Source organism: Lineus longissimus, chromosome 16 (genome assembly GCF_910592395.1).
Source record: "Lineus longissimus chromosome 16, tnLinLong1.2, whole genome shotgun sequence".
NCBI classification, from domain to species: Eukaryota; Metazoa; Nemertea; class Pilidiophora; order Heteronemertea; family Lineidae; genus Lineus; species Lineus longissimus.
The window spans coordinates 2,990,747-3,010,041 of record NC_088323.1 but is presented as its reverse complement, the minus strand read 5'-3'; the positions used below and the strand labels follow the sequence as shown (position 1 = coordinate 3,010,041).

Here is a 19,295-nt window from a genome sequence, read left to right as displayed (position 1 = left end):
TCATTCTGTGATCAGTTTTAAACAGTCAAAGTGGTTGGTGCCCTACATTTACTTTAACACTAAAAGGAGGATGGACTCTAAGACTGATTTTGAGAAAGATTACTTAATTATTGAATAATGCTTTCTATGGAAGGACTTGCGAGAACATAAGGAACAGGATGGAAATTGAATTGGTATCGGACGGTGAGAGAGCCAAGAGTATCATGGCCAATCCCAGGTTTTCATCGATTTGCGTATTTGACGAACATAATGCTGCTATTGGCATAAGGGAAACAACCATGAAATTCAACAAACCAATATACACAGGTGCTACAGTCTTGGATGACCTACTCTTTTCAAGACTCTATGTAGTCATTAAATGTGATATCTCTCTTTACAACATTCCTGGTAATTCCTCTCAGTTTCTTTGCTTCATTGGTTTGTTTCTCACAAGTCTTTCCATAGAAAGCATTATTCATTAATTTAAAGTAATCTTTCCCAAAATCAGTCTTAGAGTCCATCCTCCTTTTAGTGTTAAATTAAATTTAGGGCACCAACCACTTTGACTGTTTAAAACTAAACACAGAATGAACCTCTCAGGTACCATTGCGCATGCAGTGAACATGCAAATTTAGACTCAACAGAAATGTTTAGAGACTAATTTATAGGCCCACAAAAACTGACTCGCCACTGTATTCACAAATATAACCATATGCTTTATTCGTGGCTGCATCATCAAGGCAGTAATTTTTTGTACTCCACATGGACAGCTGCTGCTCGACCCTTCTTCCCCTCTCCAGGTCGGGCTGTAATGGAGCCCAGCGGTTATAGTTCAGTTTTACATGGCTGGTAACCCAGCGATACTCATAAGGACGATCGAGCGTGTTCAAAGCGCCGAGGGAAAAACCTAAATTTCTCTCGGGAACGACTGTAAAGAGTAACACATGTAACTGCAATATATTATTGTTATAGCGCTTTCCACTGGCCAGCGTCTGTAGACCAAAGCGCTTCACAACACTGAACGGTTACTGCCATAGCTAGGCAATGGCACAAATTCTGATGGAAGTCATTAGGTTAGTTGTGCGCATTGTGAAAAATCGCTAAAAATTGCATGATATCCTATTACATATCAAATGGATATCGTAATATGATGTAAGGTTGATATCAGTTGTTGGATGTCTATTTTGTATCCTAAAAGATATAGGTTTTCCGCATTCATCACTCTTCACAAGTAAGATTTTTAACTCTTACTTTTTAGCTCTAACGCACAGGAAGCAAAACTAAGGGCTTTTGATTGGCCAACACGTGCTGGGGAAATTATTGGGCTCGGAGACAAAAAAAGTTACCATTAGAGGAAGTACTTACATTTCATATTACTTAAGAATCGCTTCATGTACATTCGAAGCATATCAAATTCGTTTGCTGTTTCTAACTCTGCTAGTTTCGCCCCAGCAGACAGACATTGTTTTTGGGCGTAACGCCACTCAACCTTTCGGCTGTAGGATATGAGATAACAGCACAAGCCGGTAAAGTCACCGAACGAGATGTAGCCCTTGGGGCAAACTGAAAGAAAGAGGTTGGTACATGGAACAACACTATGTATAACAAAACCTAGCTTAGCTAGCATTATAACCATTTGATTATTTGCTGGCACATCGGCACTCTGTGACTAACCAAGGATAAGAGGGATGAGGTTAAGGAGGCCAATGTTTCCTCCGCGGTCAACCCTTATGACATTTTTTTAAGGATAATGCCTTAGAAACTCGGACAATCTACAGAATGTAATTTGATACGGCACAATATCGCTCATTGGATAAACAGTACTAGAATCAGGAACTGCTCAAGGACATTCGACAGCTTTCCAGAGAATGGTCATAAAACCCTTTCAGTCAAGCCTTACAGCATTAACAATGCATCCATGGCAGTAGAAGAGTTTGAAACGAAAATTCTGGCAAGACATATGACAGCTCTTGATATCGCGCTTTACGCGTCGGCCTCCTTTGCACCCATGCGCGATATTTGACATCGAAAAATGTTTTTTTTTTTGGACGAGACTGGTTGAAGAAGCACTAGTGAAAGCAAACATCGAAAATATCTGGGATATGACCCACTCAGGAATTCTGGAGTCGAACTCCTATCCTCTTCCGGCTCACGGAGAGAGGCAGCAGTAGGGGAAATCGAAACACTGGCAGAGTATACCATCGCCTTTTTATGTTTGGCCTTTTCGGTATCGTCGGGGAAATCTCGACATGGTGGAGAGGTTCAGGTTTTGATCTGAGAACGCGATCCGTCTTCAAAATGCCACACCGTTCTCGCTCTCGGATCAAAATCTGAACCCATCTATAAACATGCTCGCGTGGGCTATACAAGTCCGTCTCACCTCTTGTTTGTGAATACACCCTCCGTCCATCACGTCCGAGTGTTTCATTGTCAGATACTTGAAACAATTCACAAAATAAAACCTGCGTTAGATTCACCATGTTCAAGGAGAGAGCTACTGCAATACAGCGGTAATCATTGATGCAGGATTTTGCGCAGGAGGATGGTCCCCTTGCTCTGGACCTCCGTATGATGCTCCATTTGATAGTCTGTTGGAGTTGGTTGGATGTAAGTTGATGGAAAGTGCCGCATCGAGGCCCTTCTGTAGCCGTCATTTTGTATGCAGGGGCAATACAAATGAACGGTCAAAGAAGGCAACGGCGTGACATTATACCACGTGATTCCGTGTTATACATCGCAGTACTATAAAGTTACTTAGAGTCAATGGATTCTATCATATATTTCGTTTTGACGAAATCATGTACACCACCTGCTTAAAATGTAATAAGTATTTCGGTTTCTGGTTCCACATTCTACCATAGCAGACCTACGGATCGTTCCTGATACACTCATACTAGTTAAACTAAAGTGCGGGCGTATTTCAGAAACGATCCAAATGCTTCCTATGGAAGTATGTCATACCATGACGATACTGACATCCAAGTTGGCGAAGAAAGTGTCTTAGCTTAATGATCACGAAAATTGCGGTTGCAACAATAATGATGACCTTGAAACGAAGATAACTAGTATTTCAGTTTAAGGAATTGATACCGTACTAGGGGTTGAACTTGCAAAGATCAACGACGTCCCTCGAATTTCGTCGCACACGGAGAGTTTTATAAGAAAGTAAAAGCGACTTCAACATCTTGTTATGTTAAAATCGTAAAGAACACAACCCAGAAATAAAACGTCCTGCCTTTCTTACCAGTTTTGCCTTGTCCATTCACAACGAGGAAGACTACGTCCGTGATGGATACTTTTTTGTACATCGTTTCACTACTTCGGTTAACATTGGATCGTGAAGAGACATATCTGTCCAATATGCATTATAAATGAGTATTATCGGCGTTTCTTGCTCGAAGCCCTGGTACTAATTCTCCGCCTGGACTTTCCAGGAAGAAACCATAACGGGTTACATCTGATGCGTCTTCTTTGAACTGCCTATAAAGCTCCTCATCAAAAATTCAAAGAAACGCAAGACCATTTATTTCATGCTGATGATCGGATGGCATGTCATCGGAGCGATACAGCTCTCTTTTGAATCCACAACGTCTCGGGTTGCTGATAGAACCACTCAGTAGCGAATACTTCGATCCTTTGGTTATCGTGACCCGAAGTCCTTTGCCTTTATTTCAAAATTCAATGCTGCTGGAAACGCTCAGGCTGTTTGTTTAATGTCCTTGATATTATTCAATAATTTGGCACCATTGTTTGATATAACAATGAATCTGACAATGCATCATCGCTTTTGCTTGTTATACATTTGTAATATTTCCATTGATGGAGTTCATTCTTTTTAAACATAACACTGAGTGGTTTTCCTGTATATCTTGCTTATATTAGTGTACTTGTAGTCTTGTACATATATCTTGAAGCTGAAGTAAAAGAGACTGCACCATTCTCTCATAAAAATAACCTTTATTCATAAAACTTATTTACACATAAATATTTTCAATAAATGTAACAATAATCAGCAGAATAAGACAATCGTTATGAAAAATAGGGAGGTTCTGTTACCTAAGGTTTTACGATTACGTTACTCGATCATCAATGCCTTTATGTAAAAGGGAGCAGCCAATGTGTTGCATCGCTCATGAAGATTAACACGAGAACATAAAAGACAAAACGTGATATCAGCATTCTTCAAAATGTTTTGAAACCTCTCTCTTCCACATGATTACATGTACATTGTACTTCCAATTATTTACAATATACATGTAGAAACAGTCTGTTCTGTAAACGACACATGAATTTCTGCTTGTATATTTTGATCAAAGCGTAGATGTTTTGGACGGATTATAAGAAACATATACACGTATGCAATAAACTACGATCTTTATTAAAAATCCTCGCTCGAAAGTCCTATATCATCGAGTATTTCAGTTCGGACTCTCATTTCTCTCTCGGATATTATTCCAAAACACGTAATGTCGAACTTCCTTGTTAAGCGTATTCATCGTGAGGTCCTTCGCTCTCTATCTGTATTCCTTAATCAGCTTGACTAAAAGATCTGAAAAAAAAAGTTGAACCCTCGATCATCTCAACTTAGTTGATTCGAAGCAATTTTTTACCTTCGTTGGGACCCCACTTTGGGCCAATGTCACACAATCATTCTCACGGTACACCAGTCTTCGCGACTGCAATATCAATCGTCCAAAGTATGTAACAGAAGTGCCACAATGCTTCATTTTACCCACCTTCATAATTGATCTGTCCGTCCCCACTCGGGAGCGCCTCCTTAATCATCTCGTCCGCCTCCTCTTCTGTCAGCGGTTCCCCCATCGTGACCATCGCCTCACGGAGAGCTGTCGCATTGAGGAAGCCACAGTTGTTAGTGTCCCACCGCGTGAATGCCTCCCTCAGCAACTCCTCGGGGTCTTTCTCGGGGAGCAGCCGCGCAGCGTAGCTGAGGAACTCGGGAAAGTCGGCAAAACCACCTTTGATAAAAAGATCGAGAGGGTGAAACCACAAGGGTAATTCTGATCAGATCAACAATTGAATTTTATTGTGTGTAGCGACAACAACGCAAACAGATGATCCTCACCGTGGATCGTCTTCACACAGCCATGTTACAATACATGCACAGCTTTTCAGGGCAGTGGAGATTTCACGTAGTTGTACTAATTTGTTAGCCGTTGTCAATTTCATAATACGCCATAGACATGCTTGGCAATAAAACCTTCAATGCATTGGATGGAGGTTTTCGTCGGACGTTCAACTCGTTTGTCTGGTAAGACTTTGAATACGCGAAAATTTTACTCTTACAAATTTGAAAAAAGTATGATATCCAATTGATGGATATCAAGCGGATATCATCAATCCATGTAGATATCCAATTGATATCTGCATTATGGATGTTTGCACATTCAAGCAGATATCAGTATAAGCAGATATCAGTATCAGGAGACCGCCGAGAGTGTGACTTTCAATCTGTTCACCTTGACTGTCAATATTGCTAATTATAGCATTCAGTTCTGCTTCGGTGGGTGTGAGGGCGCAGGATCGCAGCGCGGGGCCAATCTCGGCCGACGAGAGCTTGTTGTCTTTGTCCTTGTCGTACAGGGTGAATGCTTTCTTGAACTCCGCCTCCTGCTCTTTGGTCAGCTCAACTTCGTCTCCCTAAAAAACAAACACAGCCATTAGCCACATTTAGGAAACCAATCGAGAATTTAGAAATGGATTTCTACAAAAATCAAGAATTTCGGATAAGATATCAGTGATAAATGTGGTGCACTTGAAACCACCGTCAAGTGAGCAAGGACCGAGGCTGGATAAAAATCTAATATTGAAGGCTCCAGCGAATGCATTGTCAACGAGGTCATTTCTAATATTATAATGTGTTCTACCATAGCTCGTATCAATAACACAAGACTCCAATATGAAGGCTTGAAGCAAAGCATTGTAGTTGATCATACAGACAGTCAGATAGCAAGTACCTTTGAGAGACAAGCAATAACAAAGAGACAGATTCAGCTGCATGCAGTTAGGGAAGAATAAACGTATAATACAAACATGTAGCGAGGGAGAGACACGGATATAAAACATAAGGAAAAATATTGATATATACATGTATGTCATTGTGTACAAGAATTATTTTGAGAACAAGCTGCATGATAAAGTGACAGTGAGAAAGCGAGTGTTCTTTTAAAATGGTGTTTTGAAAATGCTATTGTTCGTGCATCGCAGTCTGAGAAAGCCATTTTTCAAGACGAGGGTTGGACAGAATAATATGAGTGTAGTTTTTGATTTGCAAGAGATATTGGAACTATACATGACAATACAGTGATATGCCTCTCGGGCTGCAACTACACATGTATGTAAACAGATGGGGACAGACACAGCTACATCTACAAGGATTGATCTGTGCATGCGTAAGCAGATGTCGTCTGCTGGCCTACCTCTGCCGCCTCGGCAGTAGTTGTATCCATGGATTCATCCTGGGAAGAGAATCAATTATAAATTTAATAAAGCTCGTTTGAATTTTTGTTTAAAAAATCCCATATCCAATCATGTGAACATTGGTTGGTGTGCAATCATTACGAACGCTAACGTACGGTATAAACAAAATTGATATTCAGATCATATCTATACAATTTTCATTTCTCAATTACCATAATTGCTGCCCTGGGACAATTTGTTACTTTCAAACCTAGCATCTGGCGACGCCATACTTGTGGCAATAGGCCTGACAATTTCCTTGGCGAAAAATGCTCGAAAAGTCGAAAAGAACCCATTTGAAAATAATTTTCAATAAAACGGATATCCTCGGCAGGCAGGATCTATCATTGAAACTGATATCCTCTGGCGGGATATCCCAAAAAATATCAACGGGATATCAAACGAGAGGATATCACGTGAATTTAATTTTTTTCCATGACACGTTGTTTATACGTTCACAATTTTAAATGCTTAATTGCTCGCATTATTCAGCTCATCTTTTCATAATTTTCACATATGTTCAATCAGTAAAAAATGTCCGCCAAATGAACATCGATCAAGAAAATGCATAACAAATACACCATATCCGTAGTGTAGGCCATACCAATAGATAACGTATAACAAGTAAGGCCTGTTTACACTTTATATATTCATACGAATTCCGTCGTACTTTTATCACCAAATACTCAACATGAAGACTCAGTACAGTACACTCGTATCGATATTAGATTCGTGTGTTTATTACAGAAATTGTAACCAATATCCCAACAGCAATAACTGTATGAAAAATCGAGACTTACCACCGGGTCTGCCATGTTTCCTTATACCGCAATGATACCTAGGCCTATACTTTGTATACCTATAAACAGTCAGGACAACAGGTCAAATCGTGCCCAGGCTAGGCCTATACGCGACCATGGGGTTTGTGCCGTACGGTAGATTAGCGTCAATATTGAATAGCCGCTGTTCTGTAGATCTTTCAGCCAGCGGTTGGGAAGTTCACATATCGTGCAGGCGCATGGTTAACAAAAATGAAATATTACTAATCATTTCGATACATTCACGATTCAGGTTGACTAAAATCATGTTGGTCTTGGATAGGTATTTGGAAGGGTAGTTGCAGTATTGCTCTTATGCGATGAAGGAAGGTAGTCCAATACGCCTCTCGTTGGCAGTGGGGGTGGGTATGAATGAGCGACTAGCATCAGATTACTGATTCGCAACAGAAAGCCAATGCTAACTCTAACTAGCGAGTGTGACTTATCGATGTCACATGAACTGTATCTGTCAATACTGTGGAAAGGTGATTAATTCATTGGTTAATGTGTAAAGGTAGAATTGATGGAGTCCACAATCATTCATTAATGTTGGTAATGGATATTTCCATTTGGCCTCACTTTTCCTCAGCCGGCGACGGTGGGTTTGAACTTGTAAAAAAACACAAGAGTATATTATGTACACACGTCCCAAAGCCCCATGTGGAACGGTTACTCTAAGAAATTGAAAATTGCGCTGTACGTGTCTAATATCCAGGGGCACATTCAAAACGATGACGGCGATCCCTAAGTTTATTCTACAGTGAATATTTGGATGATAGAGCTAGTTTCAGTTAATTGCCCTATTTGTAGTTGTATGGTTTATGTCTGCTCATTAGAATTTCATGAAATATACCGGATAATACAGTTGAACTTTCAATCAAATTCGCTTTTTTCCCTTGCATAACGAAAGCCATATATGGCTGACATCACTTCAGACAGTTGGCATGCACCTGCATGCAATTCAAAATTTTTAAAGTCATATACTCATGGGTTATGGATGAGCACTTATACACGTATATATTATTACGATTCATCATCCCGAATCAGTTGATTCACAGTCACATACGAAATCACACATCATCCGAAAATAAAGGTATGTACCATCGATAATTTAAAGACTAAGCATTTGAAGTAGGAGTTCTGTTCAGAAACATCAAATGCTTGTCTTTTTTGAGGGTGGTCAACATTTTCCAGTCGTCATAGTAATTTTTGAAGGAGGAAAAATTTTACAATTACAGGCGTCATTATTATTCGCGGATTTATGCTTTTTCAGCGCAAATTCTCAGAAGCCAACATGAAGTACCTTGGTTTGATTCTCGTGCTTGCATTGGTCATTGGCATCATTACAGGTAAGTCAATAGGGTCTTATAGGTTTTGAAAGAAATTAGATCTGAGAAAAATGCTAAACCAGGGAAATACACGTTTATCAACTGGAAGAATATCCAGGATTATACTGGCGGATTTCAATCCAACAAGACATCAAGTCGATTTGAAAATTACGGATGTTATTGGATATCAATTAAAATAATAAATAAATTATTGAACTACACTTACAGCGAAAGCAGCGGACGAAGATTTCATCATACAGTTGCAGAAACGGTGAGTTTTGGAACTGTGTTTACCTCTATCATCTTTGAACGCCCGGCGACGTGTTTAATCTAAATTTGGGTATGGAATATTCTTATTTTTATTTGGCCTGCCGCAACCCTAGGCCTACTCAACAGGCTCGTTACTGTCAAGAGGAAATAAAGGTGAATTTAAGCATTTTCGATGGGTAAGAGAAATGGCTTCAGGAAATTGTTGTGGTTACTAGCATTTCCTGGTCATCAAACCTCGAACCGAGCCGAACCAAAGGCCGATCTACTGTCGCTGTGAGTCCATGAGACATTACTAGTTTGACAAAGACATTGGGTGATATGAATAAAGTTAACAGACTAGCAATTGCTTTTACTGAAAACCCCATGTACATTTACACTAGGCCTTTCCGTACAAAACTGAAGTAAAATCATTCATTTACTAGTCTTTATTCATATCACCCATTCACTGCCGGTAAGTCGGCATGAACCATGGCATGTCCTTGGAAATGTGTGACTGAATCTCAAGGGTGAATAGGCCTACAGGTTGCAAAAACTGACATCCCCACCACCACCATCATCTTTACACCTGCCCCGTGTTCGTAATTTTATAAAGGGAATGTCTCTTTTTCAGGGGCTGCGTTCACCGTAACCAGGACTGCTCCAAGTCCCGCAATAACTGCTGTCATGGCATGTTTTGCCAACATCAGTTCAAGAGTACCTACAAGTGCAAGGATAACGGTACACCACCAGTAAAGGTTAAAGGGCTCTCCGCTGTCAAGGGCTAAGGAACGATTTGAATGCACAGGGAAAATATTTGAATATCCATCATTGCTATACACTAACTAAAAGATCGGATGTAGGCTATTAAGAAAAATTATGGGAGGTAGACCTACAAATTTGCGAAGATTTTGAAGTGAATTTTGACAGTCTTACAATGAATGTTACATTGGACATGTTGGATAGACAACATCCAGGCCCACATAAAATCAAAAAACGATCAGTATGGATATCCATATTTTCCCTGGGTAAACCAAATAGGGGCCCTATAGTATACTCATGGGTTGCCTCAATCCTTTTCTCTTCTATTTTGATGTATAACTTGACATAATGTTAGAATAAAATTGTCAATATAATCACAAGTCATATTTTTCACATTGAAAAGTTTCATCTATAGACTGCAGTTAGTAGGATAATGAATATCATTCCAATTTCGGTGCCTACAACAATCATGTTGTCAACCTCGCAACTCACCAGCAGCAGGTAATCTTCTCCGTCATCATCCAATCTCAAGTTGCTGTTTTTTGACATATATCTGATTCTTTTTGAAGTCGAGACTTCGTTACCTTTGAATCCACACCACTTGATTGCCCCAGGAAGGAACTAATTTATCAGAAAGAGAGCAGCTTTTTCCTTTGTGCTCCAGGACGGTCACGTCTGAACTGAGCGAACTGACCATGACATTGACGCTATCCAACAAAGAATGGCGTCCCTTGTGGCGTCAAAGAAGTCGCAGCAAATGCGTCCGGAGTGTACAAACTTGCCGTTATCACTGCTTTGTCCTCAGTCAATGTTCTGAGTCCCTATGAGTAGCAGTCCCTGTTGTAATCCATCTCACTGGAGATGTGACTACCCTTTGCTCTTATATTTTGTGGGAAACCTATCCCTTGGCTGTTTTTAATCTAAGCGAGGACGCGACTCTGATTTACCCTCGTTCGATATATGGGAAATCAGTCTCTGTTATCATCTATCTATACGGGAACGCGAAACTAGCAGTCATTGTTGTTTATCTATCGGTACATTACGCTCCTGGGACGCAATGGACCGGCCTCGCCTTGTCATCCGGTAGGCTAACGACGATCAGGATGACGAAATGGTATCATGGTATAGAACTATCATTTTATATGCCGACACCTGAATAGTCAATTTTCGTGACCTTCTTAGCATCCTCCGGCCTGGAAATGTGACTTGACAGCCTCACATTTGAGATAGAAGCAAAGATTAAAGAACATATTTTAATCATTAAAGCATTTTATTAAGACTTGCGTAGCAAAAGGTGCACATACAATATACAATGGCTGGTTTCAGTACCGGTAGGCTACTCGACAAATGATGTCTCAAGTGGTTTCAACATTGTCACCTTTTTCCAACGAGGGTGAATTAAGATGAGTGAATCGTATGTAGCCCACTCTTTGAAACTGACTTGTTCGTTTTTCATGTCACGTTACATTTGAAAATGTCTCCATATCATCGCACGCTTAGATTTGGCCCAGGAACAACTCACACCACTCCTCCTTATGGATCGAAAGAAACTAGCGATCATAACTATATATAAATATCAACACTACAAATATGTGACCTATCACACCAAAATGGATAGCAAGTCAGTGTTTGCCATATTGGCAGAGTACTTAGATAATGGGCTGATTATGGGGTAATCAGAAAGCGGACAGTTCAACCGAATTTGATGTGGCGGGTCACATACACACATTTATTTACAAACAGAAAAGTTTCATTAATCACAGAAAATCAAGAGTGAAAATGCACTCACAACAAAATTGCCACACTGATGTGATGAAGACAGAAATAAGACTTGGTAAAACCCATTCAAATTTGGATGAATAGTTCCCTTGTTTTTCTACTCGGACAACTTATAATAATCCTTTTTCATCACCACTCTAAGTTATAATACCGGATTGCTCAAGGATTTCAGTTTTACCAAAAAATTGGATTAAGCACATCCGAACTCATAAAACTTTACTTCAGATAGTACCAACAATATATGCCTGAAAGTGTATTAAGCATTAAATGATACAACTAGGCCTGTTGGAAGACAAAAATAATTGGACGGCTAATTTTGTTCCATACTAACAAGACCAAATACTAATATAGTTTCATCGAAAAAAACAACAACTACTAGGCCCCACTGAGCATACACTTCAAGACATGAGATCCCAGCTTGCAGACCAGTAACCAAAGGCACTAAACAACCTACCTCCCCATGACTGTTGAAATAATGTCGATATTCATATCAATCCGGAAACTGACAACAAAGTGTCCAATTCCGCAATTCAGTCTGTTGGTTTCATTGAGTATAGGTCCACCATGACAGAAGAATGCATCCCCTTAATATTGGCTAAACTGACTAGAACTATAATTCACTATACTAGCTACATAAATTTTAACAGGAATATAGAAATTGTTGATATCCGTTTGATATCCTTGAATATAGACAACTATAAACGGACATCCAAATGCAGATATGGGCAGATATCAATTGGATATCTTTTTTATGATATCCTACTGTTATCTGTTTGATATCATACTGTAATTTTTTTAAGATATCCAAAATTTCATTACTTTTTGTCCCATCCGAAATTGACAGGATTTTGATATCTGATTGATTTTCAGGCAGGTGGATATGTCTTCAACATCAATTTGAAAATGAAATGCCTTAGGGACAAGTTAATTCAAAAGATATTGGGATCATTCATTCATTTCGATTTTATTTCATTTTCTGCAAAATGTGAAACGTAAAAATAAAAGGCATGCAAATATTTCCATGTTTATAGTATCCTCCAGAGTATTAAAATCATTTTAAAATCCCCCAGGACAGTCAAAAAATAACTTCAAACTTCTTCTTTGTCTACTTTATTGAATGGGTTACAGGGAGGGACTGTGGTGACCATTTTAGACATGCGCGAGTCTCGTTTGTGCTCAGTTGTGCTTGGCGTTGCTGTCAATGGGAGTTCTCTGAAGAAGAAAAACATCGTGCAAGTTTAGACAGCAAATAGTGATAATGCAGGCAATGAGATCAAACCAGTTGAAAACCAAAAGTTTTGATCTCAACTAAATGTATTGGAAATTCGGTAAATATTAGTTTCATATTTTGAGAGTAATTATTTATATCTTTTTTGCATCACCTAGTACATACCTGTGTACTCTAGCTGTAGTCTGCGGTATTGGATCAGACATGTTACTGTGAGCTGGAGCAGTATGTGGCTTATACCAAGTACAACCCTTATAACCAGGGATATTAGGACGGCTGAAATGACAAGAGTTTAAAGTTTCGTAAACAAGTGGAATATTTAGTAGAACCTCTCCATCAAGGAAACCTTTCGACCAACAAATTTTAATGCTGTCCTTGGGCAGGATACTGATCACAGGTAAACTGTGATTGAAAGATTCTTCATGCAATCTACAGACTTTTTAAAGAAAAAGGCAATTAGCAACTGTGAAATATTTTTATGGCTGGAAAAGGGCACTTTAACAGCTTTGGTGTAATTGATGAACTTTATCATGACATGAAAGACAACCTACTGTGATGTGTCCGTTGGTCTTGGAAGAGGGGTCCGTTTACATGTTAGTGGCGAGAAGGATTCTCCCGCATTGTCAATTTCACCAAGGTTTGTCCCACCAACAGCCCCACTGGAAAAGAAGAGACGTTTTCATTTCCATGATAAGAACTCACTCACCGTCTCAGTACATTGCAAATTACTGCCCAGCGTTGAGCCTCACCAGAATCCCAAGTAATACAGGAAAGGTAATCTACTTTATCCTGGACACTATTCCAGAGGACAACATATCCAATTGCATGATTATCTCGTAACATCGTCATTAGATCTTACCTATAACCAGGAATCTGTTGGGATCTGGGGTTGGCACTGCAGCTGAAATTATTATGGACGAATTGTGAGCAGCTGGTTATCTCAAATACTGATCAAGAATAGCTTGAAAAGATGCTATTTCCCCCTACAAACCCGAACAACTACACTATTTCCTTATTAGATATTCTGCAAGATTTTAGCACTCTGTTGGAAGACCATCTGACCCTCACTTCTTCTCAAGAAATTCTCCCCAAACATTTCACTGATAGTATAACAAGCATTATCAAAGCAGAATTATTCCACTAACCAATTATGGCCAACCCAAATAAAGGTGATCATCAACATTATTTATGGAGTAATTTTCATTAGCGGTTCTTGATTAATTGGAGTTACTATAATTAGGGGTAATGATAGCCTTTGCTATGGGGATAAGTAAACAACCTCATACACCATAGAATTGTTAATTATTTCTATTCAGTGCTTGACAAAGGTTGATAATTTAATAACTTGCTATGTCAAAACATTAAACACGGCCCAGCTAGATATAGCAGTTCAGTTCTCAAAGAATTATATGATCAAATTCAACCCAACCAAATGCCAACTCCTATTTTTTCAGTCTAATAACAAAACAGTGGGTGATATAATAATAAACTTTCAAGACATTCCTGTACGGGCTAATGGAACTGCTACCCACCTAGGAAACATCATAGGACCAGATTCTCAAGATAAAAATATTCTTAAGTCTATATCTGATTTTAACAGAAGGGTCAATGTCCTTTTGTCAAGGTTTCATTTCTGTAATTTTGAAACAAAGGTTAAACTTTTTCAATCGTTTTGTATGTCCCTGTATGGTTCCGTTCTGTGGGACCTCGGAGATAGGTCTGTCAACCTTTTGTATACCGCATGGAGGAAGGCGGTCAGAAGAATTTTATCTGTACATCCTAGAACGCACTGTGTCTTATTACAACATTTAATTTTGTCAAGTCCGATAGAGGCTACTCTCCACAACAGATTTCTACGTTTCATGAGCAGGTCATCGGAAACAAATAATAACTACATTCAAATAGCTTTTCAGTTGGCATTAGATGGAAGCTCGTCCTCTGTGTCTAACTCTATCTCATACATTACTAATTTAATTGGGGCACCGCGTTCTACAATCGGGAACATCGACGCGGTGCCATATGTTCATCCTTCAGAAGCCATTTTGGTTCGGTCAAGTGCCATTAGGGATTTCCTCCATTTACTAGATACAAACCGCGGGGATGTAAAATATAAAAACCATTGTTGATTTTTTGTGCACTGAGTAGCACCCTGTGACCTGTATTCTGTGGAGTCGCACCTGCACCATTTTTTTGTATCACTGTGCATAATTTGTAATCATGTTTGTTTGTCTAGACGTGTAAATGTAATTTACATATCGAATAAAGATACCAATATATGTATATATATTAATGTAAACCGTAAATTCTTGCAGCACTTAACATTTGCGGAAATATCCTATCACATAACTTAACTTCCTTTAGTTGGAGGCTTTTCTAATAATACAACCAATGCCGTTATGACACTTCCGTCCTGATCCTGTTGGTCATGGACAGGTGAAAATTAAACTTACAATGTCGCAGGCCTATTTCCAAAGTATGTATCTCTGTGCTGGAACCAGTCCCATGCTCTTCCCGGATGCTGAATAAGGAATGATAAATTGTTCCTTTTATATGAAAGCACCGAGACTGATTATGATATAAATGAATATATGGCCAACAGCCACACGTGCAAAGTAAAATTTTAAGGACTACCCAAGTAGTTAGCGTCAGTTATACTCAATACTTTCTTTAACATACTGGAATTTTTTCATAAAAATTCTTTCAATTATTTTCTTACCTGCCACTCATCAGCTGCTGGTTCGTATCGCTTAATTGTCCATCGCTGTGAGACCTTGTCCGGCTTACCCTCAAATGTGGTCGGCTTTGTCCATAACCGCGGGTGCAGCATACTGTCCCAGGGCAAGTCTTCGTACTGTCTGTAAGAGCAGGGATGGTCAATTTTTTGGAAATTTCACTCTTTGAATGTGATGCAAGCTGAGCAATACCAATATGTATCAATCTTATCCGACTTCTATGTTCTGCGTCAAGATCTTAACAAAGAATCTTACAGTAGTCTTGTAATAAAGGAATGATCCTATTTGGACTCACCTTTGTGTGGAGGATGTGTACATATATTTGAGGGCTAACTGGTCTCGCTTGTCCTTGGCTGCTGCTGAGGGGGTCTTTGGGACATTCTGCAAAACCAGAGAACACAAGACTCTAGTTCTGTTTGATCGCAATTGAAAAAAATATCATTGGGCTGAAAAATTTATCTATCTGAGTATCTCATGCCCAATATGTGTAAATAAGGGGTTTTCGGTAACTGATTTTTTCGGATACACACCCAATATAAACTGAATGTATAACATTACGAATATCCCACCACGAAATCCACTTTCCTTGTTTGTTCACTGTTCAATGGGATATGCCACCTTTTCATGAATTATGGATTTTATTGACGGTGCAAAGTAATGTAAATCGATAACTACACATTCTTTGCATTATCATGGAATTATTTGCATGCTGATCCGTTCATATGGATTCCTTTAATCGTCTCTTTAGGTTTAAGAACACTGGTGTGTTGGGTTGGGCATTGGTCCCAGCATAACCAAAGAAGGTGTGGTGTTTTGTGAAGAGATGGCCTTTATAGAAGGGAGAAATTCCACAATTTATTAATTTTTTGGGGGAACATTACAATTATTTATTTCTGCCACACATGACATTCATGGATTTAAATTTTTCAAGATGTTGACATTTTTGAGCTAATTTTAAATATTTTTCTGAAATTAGGGGTGGAACACTTGGATCAGCGTCTGACCGTAAAAAAGATATCAACCAATAATTTAGCTCTTATTACCTAGAGATTGGCAACTACAAGACATAGCTAAATTTTCAAAGGGAACATGGGACATGCAGCCTGGGCCAGCTTAATTTAGCCCAGAAAAGCCAGAATGGTGTTTTCTATTGATCCATCTTTGGCTTGAAAGAAAATCAATACATAGAGGCAAACAATTATAGCGAACTTGCATGGAATGAGAACGACAGCCTGCCGCCCAAAGAACAGGACATTCCTCAAGTAGTGTCCACATCACAACGCTTCTAAAGATCTTGTATGTCTCAACTAGCACTTAAGTGGCCTAAATGACTAGATGTGCCCTAAAATTTTCATTCGGTTTGATATTTAGAGCGTGATCAATGAAATTGTAAATGATTCACTCAGAATATACTTTCATGTCTCAGTAATGAGAAAAGCAATAGATCTTTTCTTCTGGTCAACAAACACGCCTGACAAAATATGAAGATCTCACGGTGTGCTATGTAAACTCATTTTATCAGTGGATAAGCTATTTCATCAGAACTATTTTCGATTCGTTTTTTTTCTGTTTGTTTTTCACTTATAAAATTCAAATCTTGCAGCTCAATATTAGTTAAGATGACTGACAAGTCTTCTTGAACTTCACATTTCTTTAACTAAACAAACAATGATTTTACTGAACATCTTGGCTGTGTTTGCTATCACAACAAATCCCCTGGCACACTCAGACAACAATTAAGCACACTGCTTTACAGTTTTTAAAGCCTTGGAGAGGAAAACAGAATTTGACGACACAAGAGCATTACCGGGTTAATTTTTCAAACCAAAATTTTAGCAGGACTTGAATTAAGCTCAGGGATTGCACAGCAGGGAGTCAACAAATAAAAAAAACCTCGGAAAAATATGGATTGTTAATGATCCGATTTGTCTCACATGTATGCTAGGCTCACTCATAGTGTAGGAAAACCTTTTAATCTTCTCTGTGGTGAGCTGGTATGGAAAAGGGAGAAAGTGATTTTAGGAGTATGAACTATGGATTAAACGGCTACTGACACATACAACTTTTATGAGTGCATACCTTATGTTATAGGCCTAAGGGTCCAACATATTGCTTGATGGATTTAAACGTGTATTGTAAAAAAAAATTTGGCTTTCTAAAATCCATGAATCCATGGCCTCATTTGGCAAGTTAGTTTGAAAATAGAAAATGCTTAAAACTCGTGGTAGTCCCATTCGAGATTTTATCTTATACCTTACTGCTTGAAATTGCATGGTTACCTCGACTTATTGGTGGGCGACAGCAGTTGACCTACCTCTGTTCCCCTGAGTTTTTCCTCTTGAGCTTTCCTTGGATCTACATCACTGGTCCAACCTAAAAGATAAACAAGTTTTCTTAGATTGCTGAGGTCAATAGATGCATAACAGGCGACATTTTTAGGAACAGGTCAGTCATCTGATGAAGAAAAGTTGACCATTAAGAAGGATGGCTTATTAGGATCCTCTTCAGGATCAGGACCTTGAAGATTTGAGAAGCAATCCTAGACCACATCACAATACTGATCAAGTATAGTCAGTCTACCTTTGCATCACTGGAAGGGTGAAGATGTCAACTTTTTACACCAACTTAAAACAGAAAAACAGCCTACCTCCCAGGGCCGCCCTGATGGCCCTCTCTGACATCTCACGACTGTTCCACGCATATGGCGCCGGTGGGTCCCTTTCCGTTTCTCGATTTGTAGGTGGAGGGGCACCACGCATTCCTTTACGTATCGAATGAACTTCCTGAGGAATAGTCGCCTGGGGCGTTAGATTTAGTTGAGCGAGACATTTCAAACCCTGGACTCCAGTATTCCTGTCAAGGTCACCCCCTGCACTGACGAACCCAGAAACTGGATCGACGATATTATCGAATGAACGAAATGGAGCTGGGACACGATGATCGCCTTCATCGTTATACTTTTTAAACCCAGGTGTTGATGGAGTGGAGGATTGAAACGAGTCGACGTCTTTTCGTCCCCGCAGCGTCGGGAATTTCATTTGTCTGATGCGGCGTTTTTCTTCAATCTGCCGGACAACATTGTTGCCACAGTTGTTATCAGTCTTTAAGTAGGACCTGAATTCAGGTCGTGTTTTGAAATTAGAATCGGACAAAACTACCCGCTGGGCTACAACACCTGTCATTTTTAACAAGGGTCTGTCAAAATTCCTAATGATGTATCCTAAAATCCGACTAAATTCGTCTAAAATGCGAGAAGTCTTTACATTTCATTCATCTCACTAAGTCCATGCCTCATTGATACTCAGGAAGGCCTTATCCAGTACATAAAGGTTACAATGTACAGATTTACATCAAGACATGACCTCCATTTGTAAACTACAATGTTGCTCTTAGCAACTCCCAAATATGGTCATTGTATTGTATGTGGCGTGTTGCCACACGGCAGGTGCTGCCACCTGGCCGTAGGCTGTGAAAGTTGGATGCAGCTTTTCCAATCTTCGGCCAGATGGCAGCACCTGACGGGTGGCAACATTCATACAGTCATTTCCGAGCTTCCTGTTTTCAAAGTTTAGGTTTTAATCATGAAAGTTACGTATTTCATCGAGTCCAACACTCATGAAATGAAGAAATTCGCCCAATAGGCATAGAAATGTGGTTTTGAGTAACAAGTGAGACTTCGTTACCGGCAGGTGCTGCCACCTGGCCTTAGGTTGAGAAACTTGGATGCAGCTTTTCCAATCTTCGGCCAGATGGCAGCACCTGCCGGGTGGTACGCCACATACAAACATTCATACAGCCATTTCCGTGCTTCCTATTTTCAAAGTTTATGTTTTAATCATGAAAGTTACGTATTTCATCGAGTCCAACACTCATGAAATGAAGAAATTCGCCCAATAGGCATAAAAGTGTGGTTTTGAGGAACAAGTGAGACGATCGTTACCGGCAG

The 19,295-nt window shown here is 39.4% G+C and overlaps 4 protein-coding genes across 7 annotated transcripts; 1 reads left to right on the top strand and 3 right to left on the bottom strand.

The window, feature by feature from the left end:
- Positions 1-110: 110 nt before the first annotated feature.
- Positions 111-3,596, bottom strand: LOC135500616 (uncharacterized). Of its 3 annotated transcripts, none has more exons than XM_064792165.1 (4): positions 3,224-3,596; positions 2,360-2,567; positions 1,345-1,542; positions 111-907 (listed from the first exon to the last, which is right to left on the bottom strand). In XM_064792165.1, the coding sequence occupies exons 1-4, from the start codon at positions 3,239-3,241 to the stop codon at positions 642-644; spliced, it is 690 nt and encodes a 229-aa protein (XP_064648235.1). In that variant the 5' UTR covers positions 3,242-3,596; the 3' UTR covers positions 111-641. The 3 variants fall into 3 exon arrangements, 2 of the variants coding, with proteins under 2 accessions (XP_064648235.1, XP_064648236.1); XM_064792166.1 differs by having other exon boundaries at positions 2,360-2,416; XR_010449491.1 differs by lacking the exon at positions 111-907 and having other exon boundaries at positions 1,165-1,542; positions 2,360-2,791.
- Positions 3,597-3,922: 326 nt separating this feature from the next.
- Positions 3,923-7,377, bottom strand: LOC135500743 (neo-calmodulin-like). Of its 2 annotated transcripts, XM_064792397.1 has the most exons (5): positions 7,257-7,377; positions 6,417-6,455; positions 5,457-5,637; positions 4,716-4,955; positions 3,923-4,528 (listed from the first exon to the last, which is right to left on the bottom strand). In XM_064792397.1, the coding sequence occupies exons 1-5, from the start codon at positions 7,269-7,271 to the stop codon at positions 4,494-4,496; spliced, it is 510 nt and encodes a 169-aa protein (XP_064648467.1). In that variant the 5' UTR covers positions 7,272-7,377; the 3' UTR covers positions 3,923-4,493. The 2 variants fall into 2 exon arrangements, with proteins under 2 accessions (XP_064648467.1, XP_064648468.1); XM_064792398.1 differs by lacking the exon at positions 6,417-6,455.
- An 880-nt stretch (positions 7,378-8,257) lies between these two features.
- LOC135500424 (U3-agatoxin-Ao1j-like) lies at positions 8,258-9,990 on the top strand. Its single transcript, XM_064791883.1, has 4 exons — positions 8,258-8,367; positions 8,548-8,623; positions 8,831-8,873; positions 9,483-9,990. The coding sequence occupies exons 2-4, from the start codon at positions 8,569-8,571 to the stop codon at positions 9,634-9,636; spliced, it is 252 nt and encodes an 83-aa protein (XP_064647953.1). The 5' UTR covers positions 8,258-8,367; positions 8,548-8,568; the 3' UTR covers positions 9,637-9,990.
- An 881-nt stretch (positions 9,991-10,871) lies between these two features.
- LOC135500572 (protein SPMIP7-like) lies at positions 10,872-18,812 on the bottom strand. Its single transcript, XM_064792110.1, has 9 exons — positions 17,997-18,812; positions 17,664-17,722; positions 15,645-15,730; positions 15,334-15,472; positions 15,068-15,135; positions 13,477-13,518; positions 13,169-13,276; positions 12,783-12,893; positions 10,872-12,601 (listed from the first exon to the last, which is right to left on the bottom strand). The coding sequence occupies exons 1-9, from the start codon at positions 18,529-18,531 to the stop codon at positions 12,478-12,480; spliced, it is 1,272 nt and encodes a 423-aa protein (XP_064648180.1). The 5' UTR covers positions 18,532-18,812; the 3' UTR covers positions 10,872-12,477.
- Positions 18,813-19,295: the final 483 nt, after the last annotated feature.